This window comes from Xenopus laevis, chromosome 8S (assembly GCF_017654675.1).
Source record: "Xenopus laevis strain J_2021 chromosome 8S, Xenopus_laevis_v10.1, whole genome shotgun sequence".
Classification (NCBI taxonomy): domain Eukaryota; kingdom Metazoa; phylum Chordata; class Amphibia; order Anura; family Pipidae; genus Xenopus; species Xenopus laevis.
Genome location: NC_054386.1, coordinates 3,102,552 through 3,116,360, shown reverse-complemented (window position 1 = coordinate 3,116,360; position 13,809 = coordinate 3,102,552). Strand labels below are relative to the sequence as shown.

Sequence of the window (13,809 nt, the reverse complement as noted above, 5' to 3'; positions counted from 1 at the left end):
TACCGTTTTATTGAAATGCCCTTTATTCGGTCTTACAACGGGAATGTTAAAGTGCGTCCACCCAAATTGTTTGCATAATGAAAGAAATTTAATTCTAAGGAACTTTCTAATATGCTTTAATTAACTGCAATGGTTTGAATGTTATTTGTAAAGGTAATTGCTATTGGAAAAATATTTGATTGCCCCGTTCTGCTTTCTGACTCTGAAACCAATGTAGCAGAAGTCATGTGTCTATAGGGTTGCACCTGTCCGGGTGAAAAGTGCCTGTCAGGAGTTCCAAATTAGGCAATGCGGATAGGACATTGAATTAAATGACATGGTGATCAGCCAATCGCTGGCCACAACGTCATCAGTCCCACCCCTGATGTCATCAGCCCCGATGCCACTGTCCAGCCCCCCAACATCACCAGCCTGCCCCCTGATGTCACAGATCAGCCCACCTCCTTCCCATTTTCCACCAAAGGAAAAGGTGGCAACCCTACGGGGTAGATTCACTAAAGGACAAAGTGGCTAAAGCTAATGACAATTCGCAAGCGTTTCCACCCGCAGGGACATCGCCAATTCACTAACAGATGCAGGTGCCATTTTGCTAGCGAAAGAGACCATTGATAGCTTTCATTCGCACTCTATTGCCAGGCGAAAGGTCGTTATTCCACAAATTCAGTAGAGTGCGGATTTTACTGAACGTTACCTCTTTCGGCAGCTCCATCTTCCTCAATCTTCTGTCACTTACATCATATCCTGTGAGCCGAAAATGCATTAAAGTTCCAAAAACGCTGACAACTTTTCCTTTTTTGAAGCGAAATTGCCTGCAAAAGTCATAACTTAGACTTTTTTGGGGTAAGCTGTTTTCTCCAGACATTTTATAACATATGGAACATTCATTTTACAGTGGGCTCATGTGTAGGGCATTATATTAACTCTCTTGTCTTTATTAAGGTTCCCTGGACATTTGTAATAAAAAGTGGTAACTTCAAGTATTTGCACCAACATTTATAATAAAGACGTCCATACAACTTTAAATTACCCGCCGTATGCAACTTGACCTAAGCACAATCTTCGATATGAAATTCTCACACTGCCGAAGTAACGCTAGTGAAAAGTCACCAGCGTTCAGCACAAAGGGCGAAACTTTGCAAATTAGTGAATTGGCATAGTCAATTTGCTCCTGGCAAAGTGGTGCGAAGTGTGCGAAGCTGACGCTGGCGAAAATTTGCCGGTTAGTGAATCTATCCCTATGTATCTACCAGGTCTGTTAGCCATAACAACCATTAATAAAATAAATGTAAAGATCCAGACTGATACTGTTTCAATAGCAATTTGCATTACGTTTTAGCCACTGAAGATATAAATGTGCATAAAACCAAACTAAATGTAGCAGCTGAGATACACCCAACAAATAAGATTTATTTTCATCAACACCTTCTAATGAGCTGCCTCTGCTTAGCACACTACGCACAGCTCAGTCGATATCTGAAATCCCAGCTATAGCATATTTTAAATACCAGCTTTCAACAAATCTTTTAAAATACAAAGAATAGACGCATACACGGAATAGTAACATTCTGCTCATGCTCTGCTGAGGTCTTGTGTGTTGGATCTTCCCATATCATTCAGGCTATGACCCTTGTTTGTCCATTTGCCGTTGTATAAATACGTCACATGGATGAGGATAATGAGGACAGCAGAAGGCTTTTGTGAAATTAGTGAATTCTTATTTATAACTGGATTGTCTCAACAAATTACGGATAGCTATTTCTGCATATCTATAGACAAAGCCAGGCTTTGGTTGAACATTATGAGGAAGGTCTACACAGAACTATAACATTTGTTTCCTTTTCAAATACAATTTACTTCTACATATAAACACTAATCTATACCCATATCCATATCATTTGAAACAGTCCAGTAACCCATCAGCAATTGATTGGATAAATCTACTTTGGGAAGAATAATTAAGAGGCTTCTATTATTGGTTGTTATGAGCTACATCCCTATGAGCTTTACCCAGGATGGTGTTTGTGCTGGAGATCAGGGCCAAGAGACTAATCAGCTGCTCATCCTCCACCTGCTTGTCTGGTATGTGGGGATTGTTTAATACAAGTATAGGACCTGTTATCCAGAATGCTCGGGACCTGGGGTTTTCCTGATAATGGATCTTTCTGTAATTTGGATCTTTATACCTTAAGTCTACTATAAAATCATATAAACATGAAATAAACCCAATTGGCTGGTTTTGCTTCAAATAAGGATAAATTATAACTTAGTTGGGATCAAGTACAAGCGACTGTTTTATTATTACACAGAAAATGGGAATCCTTTTTAAACATTTGGATATATTTGTCTATGGGAGATGTTCATTCCATAATTTGGAACTTTCTGTATAACGGGTTTCTGGATAAGGGATCCCATAACTGTACTTACATTGCATCTGAACACATACTGGATAGGGTGTTTTGGAAGGAGTTATTGGCACAACATATAAATACCATCAATGGTCAATGGCAGTGTCACGTTCAGCACAATATCTCCAGAACCCAAGCTAAGTTTCCTGGTTACGGCTCTCGCTTCCGCCCATAACCACCGCCTTTCACTTCGGGAGGAGCCCTCGGCTAATCGGATGCCGTCAGGTCTTATTTGAGAGAGGAGCAAAGCTAACAGTTCTGGACGAGCAAAGGGGCACAATCGTCTCACCAGGATACTGGAAGGAAGAACATCACCAGGAACAGGCAGGCCGGGCCGGCACAAGCCGAGAATCTTCAGACAGGCCAGAATCAGGATAGGAGAGATCAGAGTAGTCACAGGCAGGCTAGGATCAGCTTGGAGAGGTCAGAGTAAACAGGCAGGCAAAGGGTCAAATTGGAGAGTTTGGGATAGTCAGGCAAAGCAAGGGTCAATACTCAAAAGATCAATCATGATTCAATAAAATAAGCAGGATGCCAAAGGCAATAGCACTAGGAACAAGCTAAGTTGAACCTAACGGGCCATGTGTTAAACTATAAGGCCCCTTTAAATAGTTTGAATTTCACGCTATTGCGTGATGACGTCATCATGCCGGCACATAACCAAGGGAGCGCGTGGCTGCGTGTGCCATAGAAGAACTGGCGCTGAAGGGAAAAAGACACATGCGGCGGGCGTCCCCTTCGGAGACATGGCAGGGGACCCCCGCCGCCCACTAGACCACCATGGTAAGGTTTCCTTTCAGGCAGTTCCATAGAACTATTAAGTTAGGTGTCGGCTGAAAGTGTAAAAAAGTGTGACAGTGTCATTCAGTTGTTATGGTATCACTGTTACTAGGTCACACTTTCACACCTCTGTGAGTTTCAGGTTAAAGTCTACCTGAATAGTTCAATGGAACAACTGTGATTGGATGTTGATGACTATTTCTTTAATGCAGATATTACTGAACGTTAGCTCTTTCGCCAGAGTTTCCTTCGTTCCCCTGAGATCAGGAGAAACATCTTCCTCAGTCTTCTGTCACTTACATCATATCCTGTCTGCCGAAAATGCATTAAAGTTCCAAAAACGCTGGCGACTTTTTCTTTTTTGAAGAGGGATTGCCTGAAAAAGTCCTAACTTAGAATTTTTTTGGGTAACCGTTTTTTTCCAGACATTTCATAACATACGGAACATTAATTTTACAGTGGGCTCATGTGTAGGGCATTATATTAACTCTCTTGTCTTTATGAAGGTTCCCTGGATATTCGTAATAAAAAGTGGTAACTTCAAGCATTTGCACCAACATTTATAATAATAAGCATACATCTTTAAATTTCCCGCCGTATGCAAACTGACCTAGCGCAAGATCTCTAGCGAAGTTTCGTTAGGAACAAATGAACTCTTGCGCATGTTTCCTAAAAAAATGGGCGCAACGTGAATTAACACTGGCGCAAAGTCGCCAGCGTATGGCGCTCATAACAAAACGTAGCATTTTAGTGAATTTGCGTATTTATAGCACATTTACGCCTGGCGAAGAGGTTGCGATGGATGCAAAGATGACGCTGGTGAAAAGTCGCCGGTTAATAAATCTGCCCCATAGACGGGAGGTCGGTTGATGTTAGATACACAGCCATTAAACAGACGCACTCCATGTGTAACAACTGCCGACATACCATCGCTAACACCAGATATGACAGCAGCTGACTGGAAACATTTGGAAAGAAGCCATTCTGCTCACTAGAGACTCGTCCTGTAGAAAGATTTCATTTAAGTTCTCAACAGGAGCCTTTGCTTTCAACAGAAAATATCTTTTACTTGTACATCAGACTCTCTCAAACCTAAACTTCTAATTGGATTAATTATTGGTACTACAGATACTTCTACAACTTGATTTTCTGTCTGAGATTTCAACCCAAACTGGTTATAGTGATGACGGCGATTAGAAGAAGGTTTCGCTGAGCTCCTTCCTAAATGTCAGAGGACCTTGGCAGGATGACCACAAGATTCTTTGCAATATTGCTGCTAATGTTAAAGGGATACTGTCATGGGAAAAATAATTTTTCAAAACGCATCAGTTAATAGTGCTGCTCCAGCAGAATTCTGCACTGAAATCTGTTTTTTATATTTAATTTTGAAATCTGACATGGGGCTAGACATATTGTCAGTTTCCCAGCTGCCCCCAGTCATGTGACTTGTGCTCTGATAAACTTCAGTCACTTTTTACTGCTGTACTGCAAGTTGGAGTGATATTAACCCTCCCCCATCCCCCCAGCAGCCAAACAACAGAACAATGGGAAGGTAACCAGATAGCAGCTCCCTAACACAAGATAACAGCTGCCTGGTAGATCTAAGAACAGCGCTCAATAGTAAAATCCAGGTCCCACTGAGACACATTCAGTTACATTGAGTAGGAGAAACAACAGGCTGCCAGAAAGCAGTTCCATCCTAAAGTGCTGGCTCTTTCTGAAATCACATGACCAGGCAAAATGAGCTGAGATGCACCTACACACCAATATTACAACTAAATACACTTGCTGCTTCAGGAATGACATTTTATATTGTACAGTGAATTATTTGCAGTGTAATTTAGAAATAAACATCATAAAAATCATGACGAAATCCCTTTAAAAGGGAACTAAAAAAGTTCATCCTCTGCTGGATGCTCAGGAATTTCAAATGATTCGTCTTTAATGTAATACATAATGGCATTTTTGTTTGTCAGAGGCATTTTCCTTAGATACCAATGTATGTTGTTTCTATTCCAATTAAGTTAATGGCTGTTACCATTTTATGCATCTATAAAAATGTTTTTTATTTCTTCACTTCAGGAAATTTGTGAGAATCCCCAGTTCATTCTTGGAGGAGCAAACAGAACTGATATCTGCCAAGGAGATTTAGGTAAGTGTCACGAACGGCACCCAGAATCCAGAACCAAAGTTAAGCTCCCTGTTCTCAGTTCTTGCTTCTGCCTTTAACAGCCGCCTTTCACCTTGGGAGGAGACCTCGGCTAATCGGATGCCGCCAGGTCTTTTTAAGAGAGGAGCCAAGCGAAGATTCTGGATGAGCAAAGGGGCACGATCGTTAGCAAGGTTTAGGAGGAAAACACAGTTCTAGTAATAGACAAAGTGTAGTCAAACAGGCCGGGTCGGTGTGGGCAGAGTTCAAGTGAAGTCAGACAGGCAAGGGTCAAAACTGGCAGATCTTCCAAAATGGTCAGGCAGGCACAGGTCAGGATTACGGAGTTCAGAATAGCCAGGCAGGCAGAAGTCAAAACAGGAATCAGCAATAAAGCACCCAGGAAACTAACAAGCAGAAGCAAACAACAGGCAATGAGTTTAAAATAAAAGCCCCTTTAAATACTTTTAAATCTGGAGCCACTGCGTGATGACATCATGACACGGGCAACATTGCGCACGTATAACCTGGAAGTGCGCGCCACGCGTGTCCTAAGGCAGACCAGCGGAAAACATCATGCGGTGGGTGTCCCCGTCAGCCCACTAGACCACCAGGGTGAAAGCACTTTACAGTAAGATTTTCCATAGTCTGTATAATGCTGCAATCCTACAAAAATACTACCACAAAACTACACCACAGAGCTACTGCTAAAAGCACTGAAGTACAAATCCCCAGATCTGGCATCTCTCTGAGGTCTGAATACAGTACAATGAGCAAGCGTGTTTACAAAGGGCAACTAATAAGCAAGAGATACACTTTAATAAAGGTGACAAGTTAATAATGTTTATCAGCTATTTTGTTTAACCTCTACTAATCCCACCTCATTTTCCTGCTTTTTCCTTGCATGGACCATTTATATTCAAATAAGTCTTTGGACAGACTATGGCCCACAGGTCTCCATGTAGGTCCTACTACAGTAAACTTTTAGCCTTTACATTTATTATATATTTTTTATTCTCTCTCTTTCTCTCATTTCAGGGGATTGCTGGTTCTTGGCTGCTATCGCTTGTTTGACGCTCAATGAAAAAGTCCTTTTTCGTGTCATTCCTCCAGACCAGAATTTCACAGACAACTATGCTGGAATATTTCATTTTCAGGTGAAAATAGATTTATAACCTATTTGTCATTGTTTCCATTCTAAGGTGTAGCAGCCAATCCTATGCGTCATCTGAGATCTGTCAGAAAAGAAACTTATAAATATATAAATGTCTCCATGAGCTTTATTCCCATTATGATGAAGCAGGAACATTCTACATCTTAAAATAATATTTTGGGTCTTTTTTTTACTGGAAAAAAGGAGTGTTAACCTCACAAACTTGACCATTTTTCTGAAATTTAAATTCAAAAAAGTGTAAAATTTTTCCTCCGGGGCCTTTTATCCAGAAATGAATCTTTGCATAATTTCACTCACCACTTTTGCCGGCAGATTTATCAAGGGTCGAATTTCTAAGTAAGGGGAGTTTTTTTTTAATTCCCATAACTACAAAATTCGAATAAAAAAAATAACAATCGACATTTATTTAAAAAAAAACAATGTTTTTAACTTCAGGTGAATAGGCTGTATTCCAAGCGTTCGAATCAAAGTTTTAGCGCATTCGATCGAATTCGAAACAAAGTATTTTCCCCAAAAACCTTTGATTTTTCAAAGTCCACCAAATGACTCCAAATAGGTTCTAGGAGGTCCCTCATAGGTTAAAACAGCAATTCTGCAGGTTTTAGATGACGAATGGTCTGTCAAACTTTTAAAGAGACAGTACATGATACAGTTTTGATATTCAAAAAGTCAATTTTTTTTCAAATTCGAATCGAATTTTGGTCTATTCAATAGTCGAAGTACACAAAAATTGCTCGAAATTTGAATTATTTTACTTTGAAATTTCACTTGGACCCTTGATAAATCTGACCCTAAATCTACGAAAAATGTATTTGAGCTTTAAATGAAGCCAATACAGTTGCTTTGCCTCCAATAAGGATTTATTACTGTATATCTTAGATTGGATCAAGTATAAGCCGGGTCAGAACTAGGGGTAGGCAGAAGAGGCACGTGCCTAGGGAGCAGCGTTGGGGGGTGCTGGACATGTACCTCTTCCATCACTTACCCCTAGTCCTAGTCGTGCCAGATTGGGCCATGCACTGTACAGAACAAGAGCAGACATGCCGTATAGAGGGACAGGGTCGCCATCAGGGGGTACTCCTGTACTGGGTCCGAAGCCACAAAACGAGCCGAAGTTGAAGTCCCGAAGCCGCAAAAGACCCAACGTCATGAAAAGAGCCAAACTTGAAGTCCTGAAGCCGTGAAAAAACCCAAAGTCATGAAAGAAGCCAAAGCTCTGAAGTCGCAAGTTCAATTCTACTGAACACCAATGTGTGTTTTTTTTATTTTTTTAAATCCCTAGCCAAAAAATGTATTATTTTAATACTCTATAGGCCCCTGCCACCAATGTTTTTTATAAAAAAATATTCTCTGGGGCTCCAATGTTTTTTTTTAACTTGTAAGGGAGGCACAGGCACCAATGTTTTTTTCAAAAACTTTTATTAAGGGGCCCTGACGCCAATTTTTTTTTTAACTTGTAGGGGGGGCCTTGACCACCAATTTTTTAAAAAAATAACTTTTATGGGGGGCCCTGGCACCACTGTTCTTTTTAATTTATAGGGGAGGCCTGATGATCAATGGCTTTTTATAACTTGTGTGGGAGGGGGGTTTACCGTTTTTAGCCTGTCTGTGGGGTATTTTAACTGGGGAACGGGATCCCCAGTTAATGGGCCCCAAAAATGTTGTTGTTGGGCCCTGTGATTTCTAATGGCAGCCCTGTAGAGGGACTGTGACTAAACTTAATTTCCTCATCTTCTGATGTATCCGTAAACATGGGGCTTTCCAAACACCCCAAAGAATAAATGTGTGTGTCACTGCTGTGATTGGTCCATGCTCAATTCAATGGCTGAAAAAAGTCATTCTTATTTATTGGTATATCACTAGTGATGGGCACATTTCTCCCGTTTAGCTGAAAAGTTGCAAATTTCCCCGCGAAATTCGCGAAATGACGAAAAATTTATGAAACTCGAAAATTGACGGCCGCGTAAATTTTGGACGCACGTCCGCAAAGTCGCTCACATCAATTTTAACGCAGTTGTTAAAGTCAATGGGCGTCCGAATAGTGTTGACGCGCAGCGATTTTGACGTGAGAAACTTTTCGAAAGCACATCCCAAATTTTTTCACGCCAGCGGATTTTCGTGGGAGTTTTGCGAAAAGCAGAAATTTGTTGCGAATTCAGGCCAGGCCAATTTATTCTCCCATCACTATATGTCACCCTAAACAAAGGGGGTGGGGTTCAATTCTAGAAAGTGGCTATGAAGTGGCTTTTGAGTCTGGCCAAATGAAATGCTTTTGCTTTGCGCTGTCCCAGAGTAAATTTTTTTTTTTTTTTTGCTGTGGTAGATGAATGGATTATTTGTATAATTTTTAATTTTTGTAGTTCTGGCGTTACGGAGACTGGGTAGATGTGATCATAGATGACTATTTGCCAACATATAACAATGAGCTTGTCTTCACCAAATCTTCCCAACGGAATGAGTTTTGGAGCGCTTTGCTGGAGAAGGCTTATGCAAAGTAAGGAACTTTTTCATGATGCCAATTTCATTGTAAAGTAACAATACTTTTCATAAATCCTGTCTCGGTTTCTTCTTCGAGCATCCAGTGTAAAACCTTATGATGCATTTTTAAGAGAAAGATGTTCTGCAACTGCCAAAAAGTTAAATGAAAATGCAAATCTAATGGAATACTAAAATTGATAGACCCTGGTGACAGCTGGAGGCGCCAGTTATTCTAAACACTCATTTATACTCCAACCTTTCCCATACTAAAGAATAGTGTGTATGATAAGCTTTGATACATGCAGTAACACCATGGGATCTGCAATCCATTTCAGGCTCCATGGCTCCTATGAGGCTCTCAAGGGTGGGAATACAACAGAAGCCATGGAGGACTTCACCGGAGGAGTAACAGAGTTTTATGAGCTTAAAGAAGCTCCAAAGGACATGTACAATATAATGAAGAAAGCCTTTGAAAGAGGCTCACTCATGGGATGCTCAATTGATGTAAGTACATCCAGGTGATGCCACTACCTTCCAGTTAGAAAACCATAGCCATTGTGTTAGGGTTGTAAAATGTTTTAACACTTAACATTTTACCTTAAAGTATACAACCTATATAGTCTTTTAATCACAAGCTAAGTAATTAGAACCTATGCTGTAAGTGTATTCTGCCTATTCTTTTAATTTAATAATATATGGGGTGTTTACTGAGGTCACCAAATAAACAGTTCATAACCCAAATTGCCCTCCATCTGCTGAGCTAAATCAGACTGATTCCATCATTTGGTGCTTTTAGATCCTTTCCTTTTCTTTAAATATAAGAGAAGCTGATTGTGGTGTAATCTTCTCCAACCGTATCACTATTGTCAATCTAATGTCCAAGCTCTCTTTTCTCTAACTTCTTTCCCTGTATGTTCTCTGTTGCTGGCGCCAGGATAAATACGGGTCTTCGTGTGGAGTTGCACCTCCGGGTAATATGGAGGATGCAATAATGAGAATGATAGAGAGTGTGGGCGACACACGTCCTGGCACAAATGGCAAAGGCTTGCGGCCAAAGCCAGCGGTCTGTATTCTCTGTGCATGGTCATTTGGTTTTGCAAAAATAATCGATTTGCTTCTCTGAGTGATACGTAATTGGCTGAAAGTGGCATGAGCTATAGAGTTCTCTGTTTGCCTTAAAGGGATACTGTCATGGGAAAAAACATTTTTTTCAAAATGAATCAGTTAATAGTGCTGCTCCAGCAGAATTCTGCACTGAAATCCATTTCTCAAAAGAGCAAACAGATTTTTTTATATTCAATTTTGAAATCTGACATGGGGCTAGACATATTGTCAAATTCCCAGCTGCCCCAGTCATGTGACTTGTGCCTGCACTTTAGGAGAGAAATGCCTTCTGGCAGGCTGCTGTTTTTCCTTCTCAATGTAACTGAATGTGTCTCAGTGGGACCTGGATTTTACTATTGAGTGTTGTTCTTAGATCTACCAGGCAGCTGTTATCTTGTGTTAGGGAGCTGCTATCTGGTTACCTTCCCATTGTTCTTTTGTTTGGCTGCTGGGGGGGGGGAGGGGGTGATATCACTCCAACTTGCAGTATAGCAGTAAAGAGTGATTGAAGTTTATCAGAGCACAAGTCACATGACTGGGGGCAGCTGGGAAATGACAGTATCCCTTTATAGGATAAGTAAACCTTTAAAATAAGTGAATGTAAAATTGATGAGAGTGTTATACTTGGCATTTTTGCAATGAACATTGAGTATTTATTTTGTTTTTATTCCAAGATATTAAGGGATACATGTACTGTTAATATGAAAGTAGTCAAGGAAGTTGTCAGGAGAAAGAAAGAGGCTGATGTTCTTCTGCTTAGGAAAGATGTGAGAAAGGTTTCTAATTTTATTCCTAAGCAGAAGAACATCAGCCTCTTTCTTTCTCCTGACAACTTCCTTGACTACTTGCTGGTCAGACTGGTGGGAAACTGACCAGCAGGTGGCGCTGTTGTAACACAATTCATTCATATTAACAGTACATGTATCCCTTAATATCTTGCAATACAAACAAAATAAATAATCAATGTGAATGTCAAAAGTGCTTAGAATAGCCTTCTCATCCATTTTACATTTACTTATTTTAAAGGTTTACTTATCCTTTAAAGTAGCTTAGTCATCCTGGTGTGTAGCCAAACGGTATGTCATCTGGCAGTCAGGAAACGAGAGGAATCAAAAAGAGGTTTGTGCACATTCAGGCAGTTTATATTACATGATGCTACATTGCATGTTATTTCTAGCTAAATATTTGATGGTTTTCTATATGAATGCTCCATAATGAAAACATTAAGAAACTATAGTATATACACTAACACTGCTCAAAAACAATGAACTGAAACTGTATTGTTCTATTTTTTTTTTTAATTAAACTGCTTGACCTATTTTTGCATTTTCTGTTCCTGTGTTTGCAAGTCAATTTGGTTAAACCACTTTTCAAAATCCCTTCAGTATCTTTGAACCTTCTTTATTTATTATGTAGGGAACTGGTAAAATAGTTTCCCTTTAAACTGGATAGTCCCCTAAGGGTAGGGACACACTGGGCGATTTGGGGAGATTTAGTCGCCTGGCGACTAATCGCCGCGACTTTTCTCCCGAATGCCTCCCCTCGCTCTGCGCCTGGCTAAAATGAAAAATCGCCTGCGCTAATCACACGCGGCGATTCGTTTTCCGAAGTCGCCCGAAGTTTCCTCGTGAGGCAACTTCGGGTGATTTCGGAAAACGAATCGCCGCGTGTGATTAGCGCAGGCGATTTTTCATTTTAGCCAGGCGCAGAGCGAGGGGAGGCATTCGGGGAGAAAAGTCGCGGCGATTAGTCGCCAGGCGACTAAATCTCCCCAAATCGCCCAGTGTGTCCCTACCCTAATGGTTTGGCCAGCAAAGCGGGCCTTGTTTAAGTTCTAGACAGCTAAGGGGGGAACATTCCCCTTCCTCTGTCAAAGTATAACCTTTGCAGTTCCACAGAACAGTGGCATCTAATGGCCAGCTATAGTGTATAAGCTGGAGCATACATGTGCTCTGGGTCCATTTTCCAGAAGTTCTTACCTGAGCAGGCAGGTAGGACCAGAGTGGTAGGATATTTGCTGCCCTAGATCACTCTAGGAGTGATAGATAGGAGTAGGGCTAGCTAGCTGAGCAGCCTGAAGCTCCACCGAGGAGAGTAAGAAAGTCCTGGGTGCGCTACTGCCCAGAGCATGGATCAGAGTTGAAAGCGACTGACCCTCGGTAGCTCCATTTTACCATAGTGTAAAAATTACATGTTAGTAGATACGAATAAAACAGAATGTAAAGATCTGATTATGTAGATCTCATTAATCCTAATCTACCTGACATGGCAATAATCATACATTATTCCCTCTACTCCCTCAGACATTTGCTGGATTTGGTGAAAAATTGTGAATTTTTCGCAGCTTTGAATTCTCAGCAAAATTCTGCACCTCGCCATCTGCATATTCTTTCATGAAACTGCGGCAAAAATCACTTTGACTAATGGATTTAGACAAAAAAGTCAAAGACAAAAAGTCACCAAAACAAAGAAGTCGCTACAAAAAAAAAACACCCATTGATTTTCGAGTTAATTTCGAGTGGAAAAAAACTGTTGCGCACGTCAAAAAATTGTTTCATGTAAAAAAAAAATTTGCGAATTGTGTCACAAATTTTTAGACAAAACGTGACAGATTCATTCAACACTAGTGAAAAATAGTTCAGCTTATTAAGCCATTAGTAACAGTAGCTTTAATACTGTAGATATTCAGTTTCCCATTTTCTTTTTAAAGAACTGTCATGTTTGGGGGTTTTTTGTTGTTGCTTCTTTCTACAAGTTCCTGGCTCCTTTGGCTTTATATGATTTATTTCATTTAGAATGTTTCTAAGCATAACATTTAATGACTTGACTCATTTTTAAACCAATCTTTCAGACCCTTGTGCCTGTTCGTCTGGAGACCCGCATGGCCAATGGACTGGTTAAAGGCCACGCATACTCTGTAACAGGGGTTGAAGAGGTATGATCTGCAATTCATCAATGCACTACAAACTAGCAGTTGTAGGATATTTGCACCAAAGTGCAACCAGCAGGTTGCAGCCGCTAACTCAATAAGTCATCAATGCGGGACTTTGACTGAGAGATCCTGGCATCCACCATGTTTGTTTAGGCTGCACCAAACACAAACTAAAAGCTCACAGGTCCTATACTTAATGCTGACTTACAATAAAGAGCCATTTTGGGGCCATACTTCTAAGTTGCAATGTGCTTGGGGTGCTCTAGACAAAATGGTTAATTTGCAATGTATGAATTTGTGTGGCTTAGGACATCAAGGGGCAAATTCATCAAGGGTGTCGAATATCGAGGGTTAATTAACCCTCGATATTCGACTGGGAATGAAAATCCTTCGACTTCGAATATCAAAGTCAAAGGATTTTGCGCAGATACTTCGATTGAACGATTGAAGGAATAATCGTTTGATTGAACGATTAAATCCTTCGAAACGAAGGATTTTAATCCAACGATCGAAGGATTATCCTTTGACCAACAAAAACTTAGCCAAACCTATGGGGACCTTCCCCATAGGCTAACATTGGGTTCAGTAGCTTTTAGGTGGCGAACTAGGGAGTCAAAGTTTTTTCTTAAAGAGACAGTACTTCGACTATCTAATAGTGGAACGATTTTTAGTTCGAATCCTTCAATTCGAAGTTGAAGTCGTAGTCGATGGTCGAAGTAGCCCATTCGATGGTCGAAGCAGCCAAAAAAACACTTCGAAATTCAAAGTATTTTTTCTTCTATTCCTT

The 13,809-nt window shown here is 40.5% G+C and overlaps 1 protein-coding gene across 5 annotated transcripts in view; it reads left to right on the top strand.

Moving 5' to 3' along the window:
• Positions 1-13,809, top strand: part of LOC108700461 (calpain-3) — a 53,289-nt gene that overhangs the window by 14,804 nt on the left and 24,676 nt on the right. For 3 of the 5 annotated variants that reach the window (XM_041574839.1, XM_041574838.1, XM_041574837.1), the window contains exons 2-7: positions 5,268-5,337; positions 6,373-6,491; positions 8,869-9,002; positions 9,322-9,490; positions 9,921-10,049; positions 12,942-13,025. In XM_041574839.1, coding sequence (XP_041430773.1) covers positions 5,268-5,337; positions 6,373-6,491; positions 8,869-9,002; positions 9,322-9,490; positions 9,921-10,049; positions 12,942-13,025 — 705 coding nt within the window. The remainder of the gene's footprint in view (positions 1-5,267; positions 5,338-6,372; positions 6,492-8,868; positions 9,003-9,321; positions 9,491-9,920; positions 10,050-12,941; positions 13,026-13,809) is intronic. The other 2 variants (XM_041574841.1, XM_041574840.1) reach the window with 1 other exon arrangement.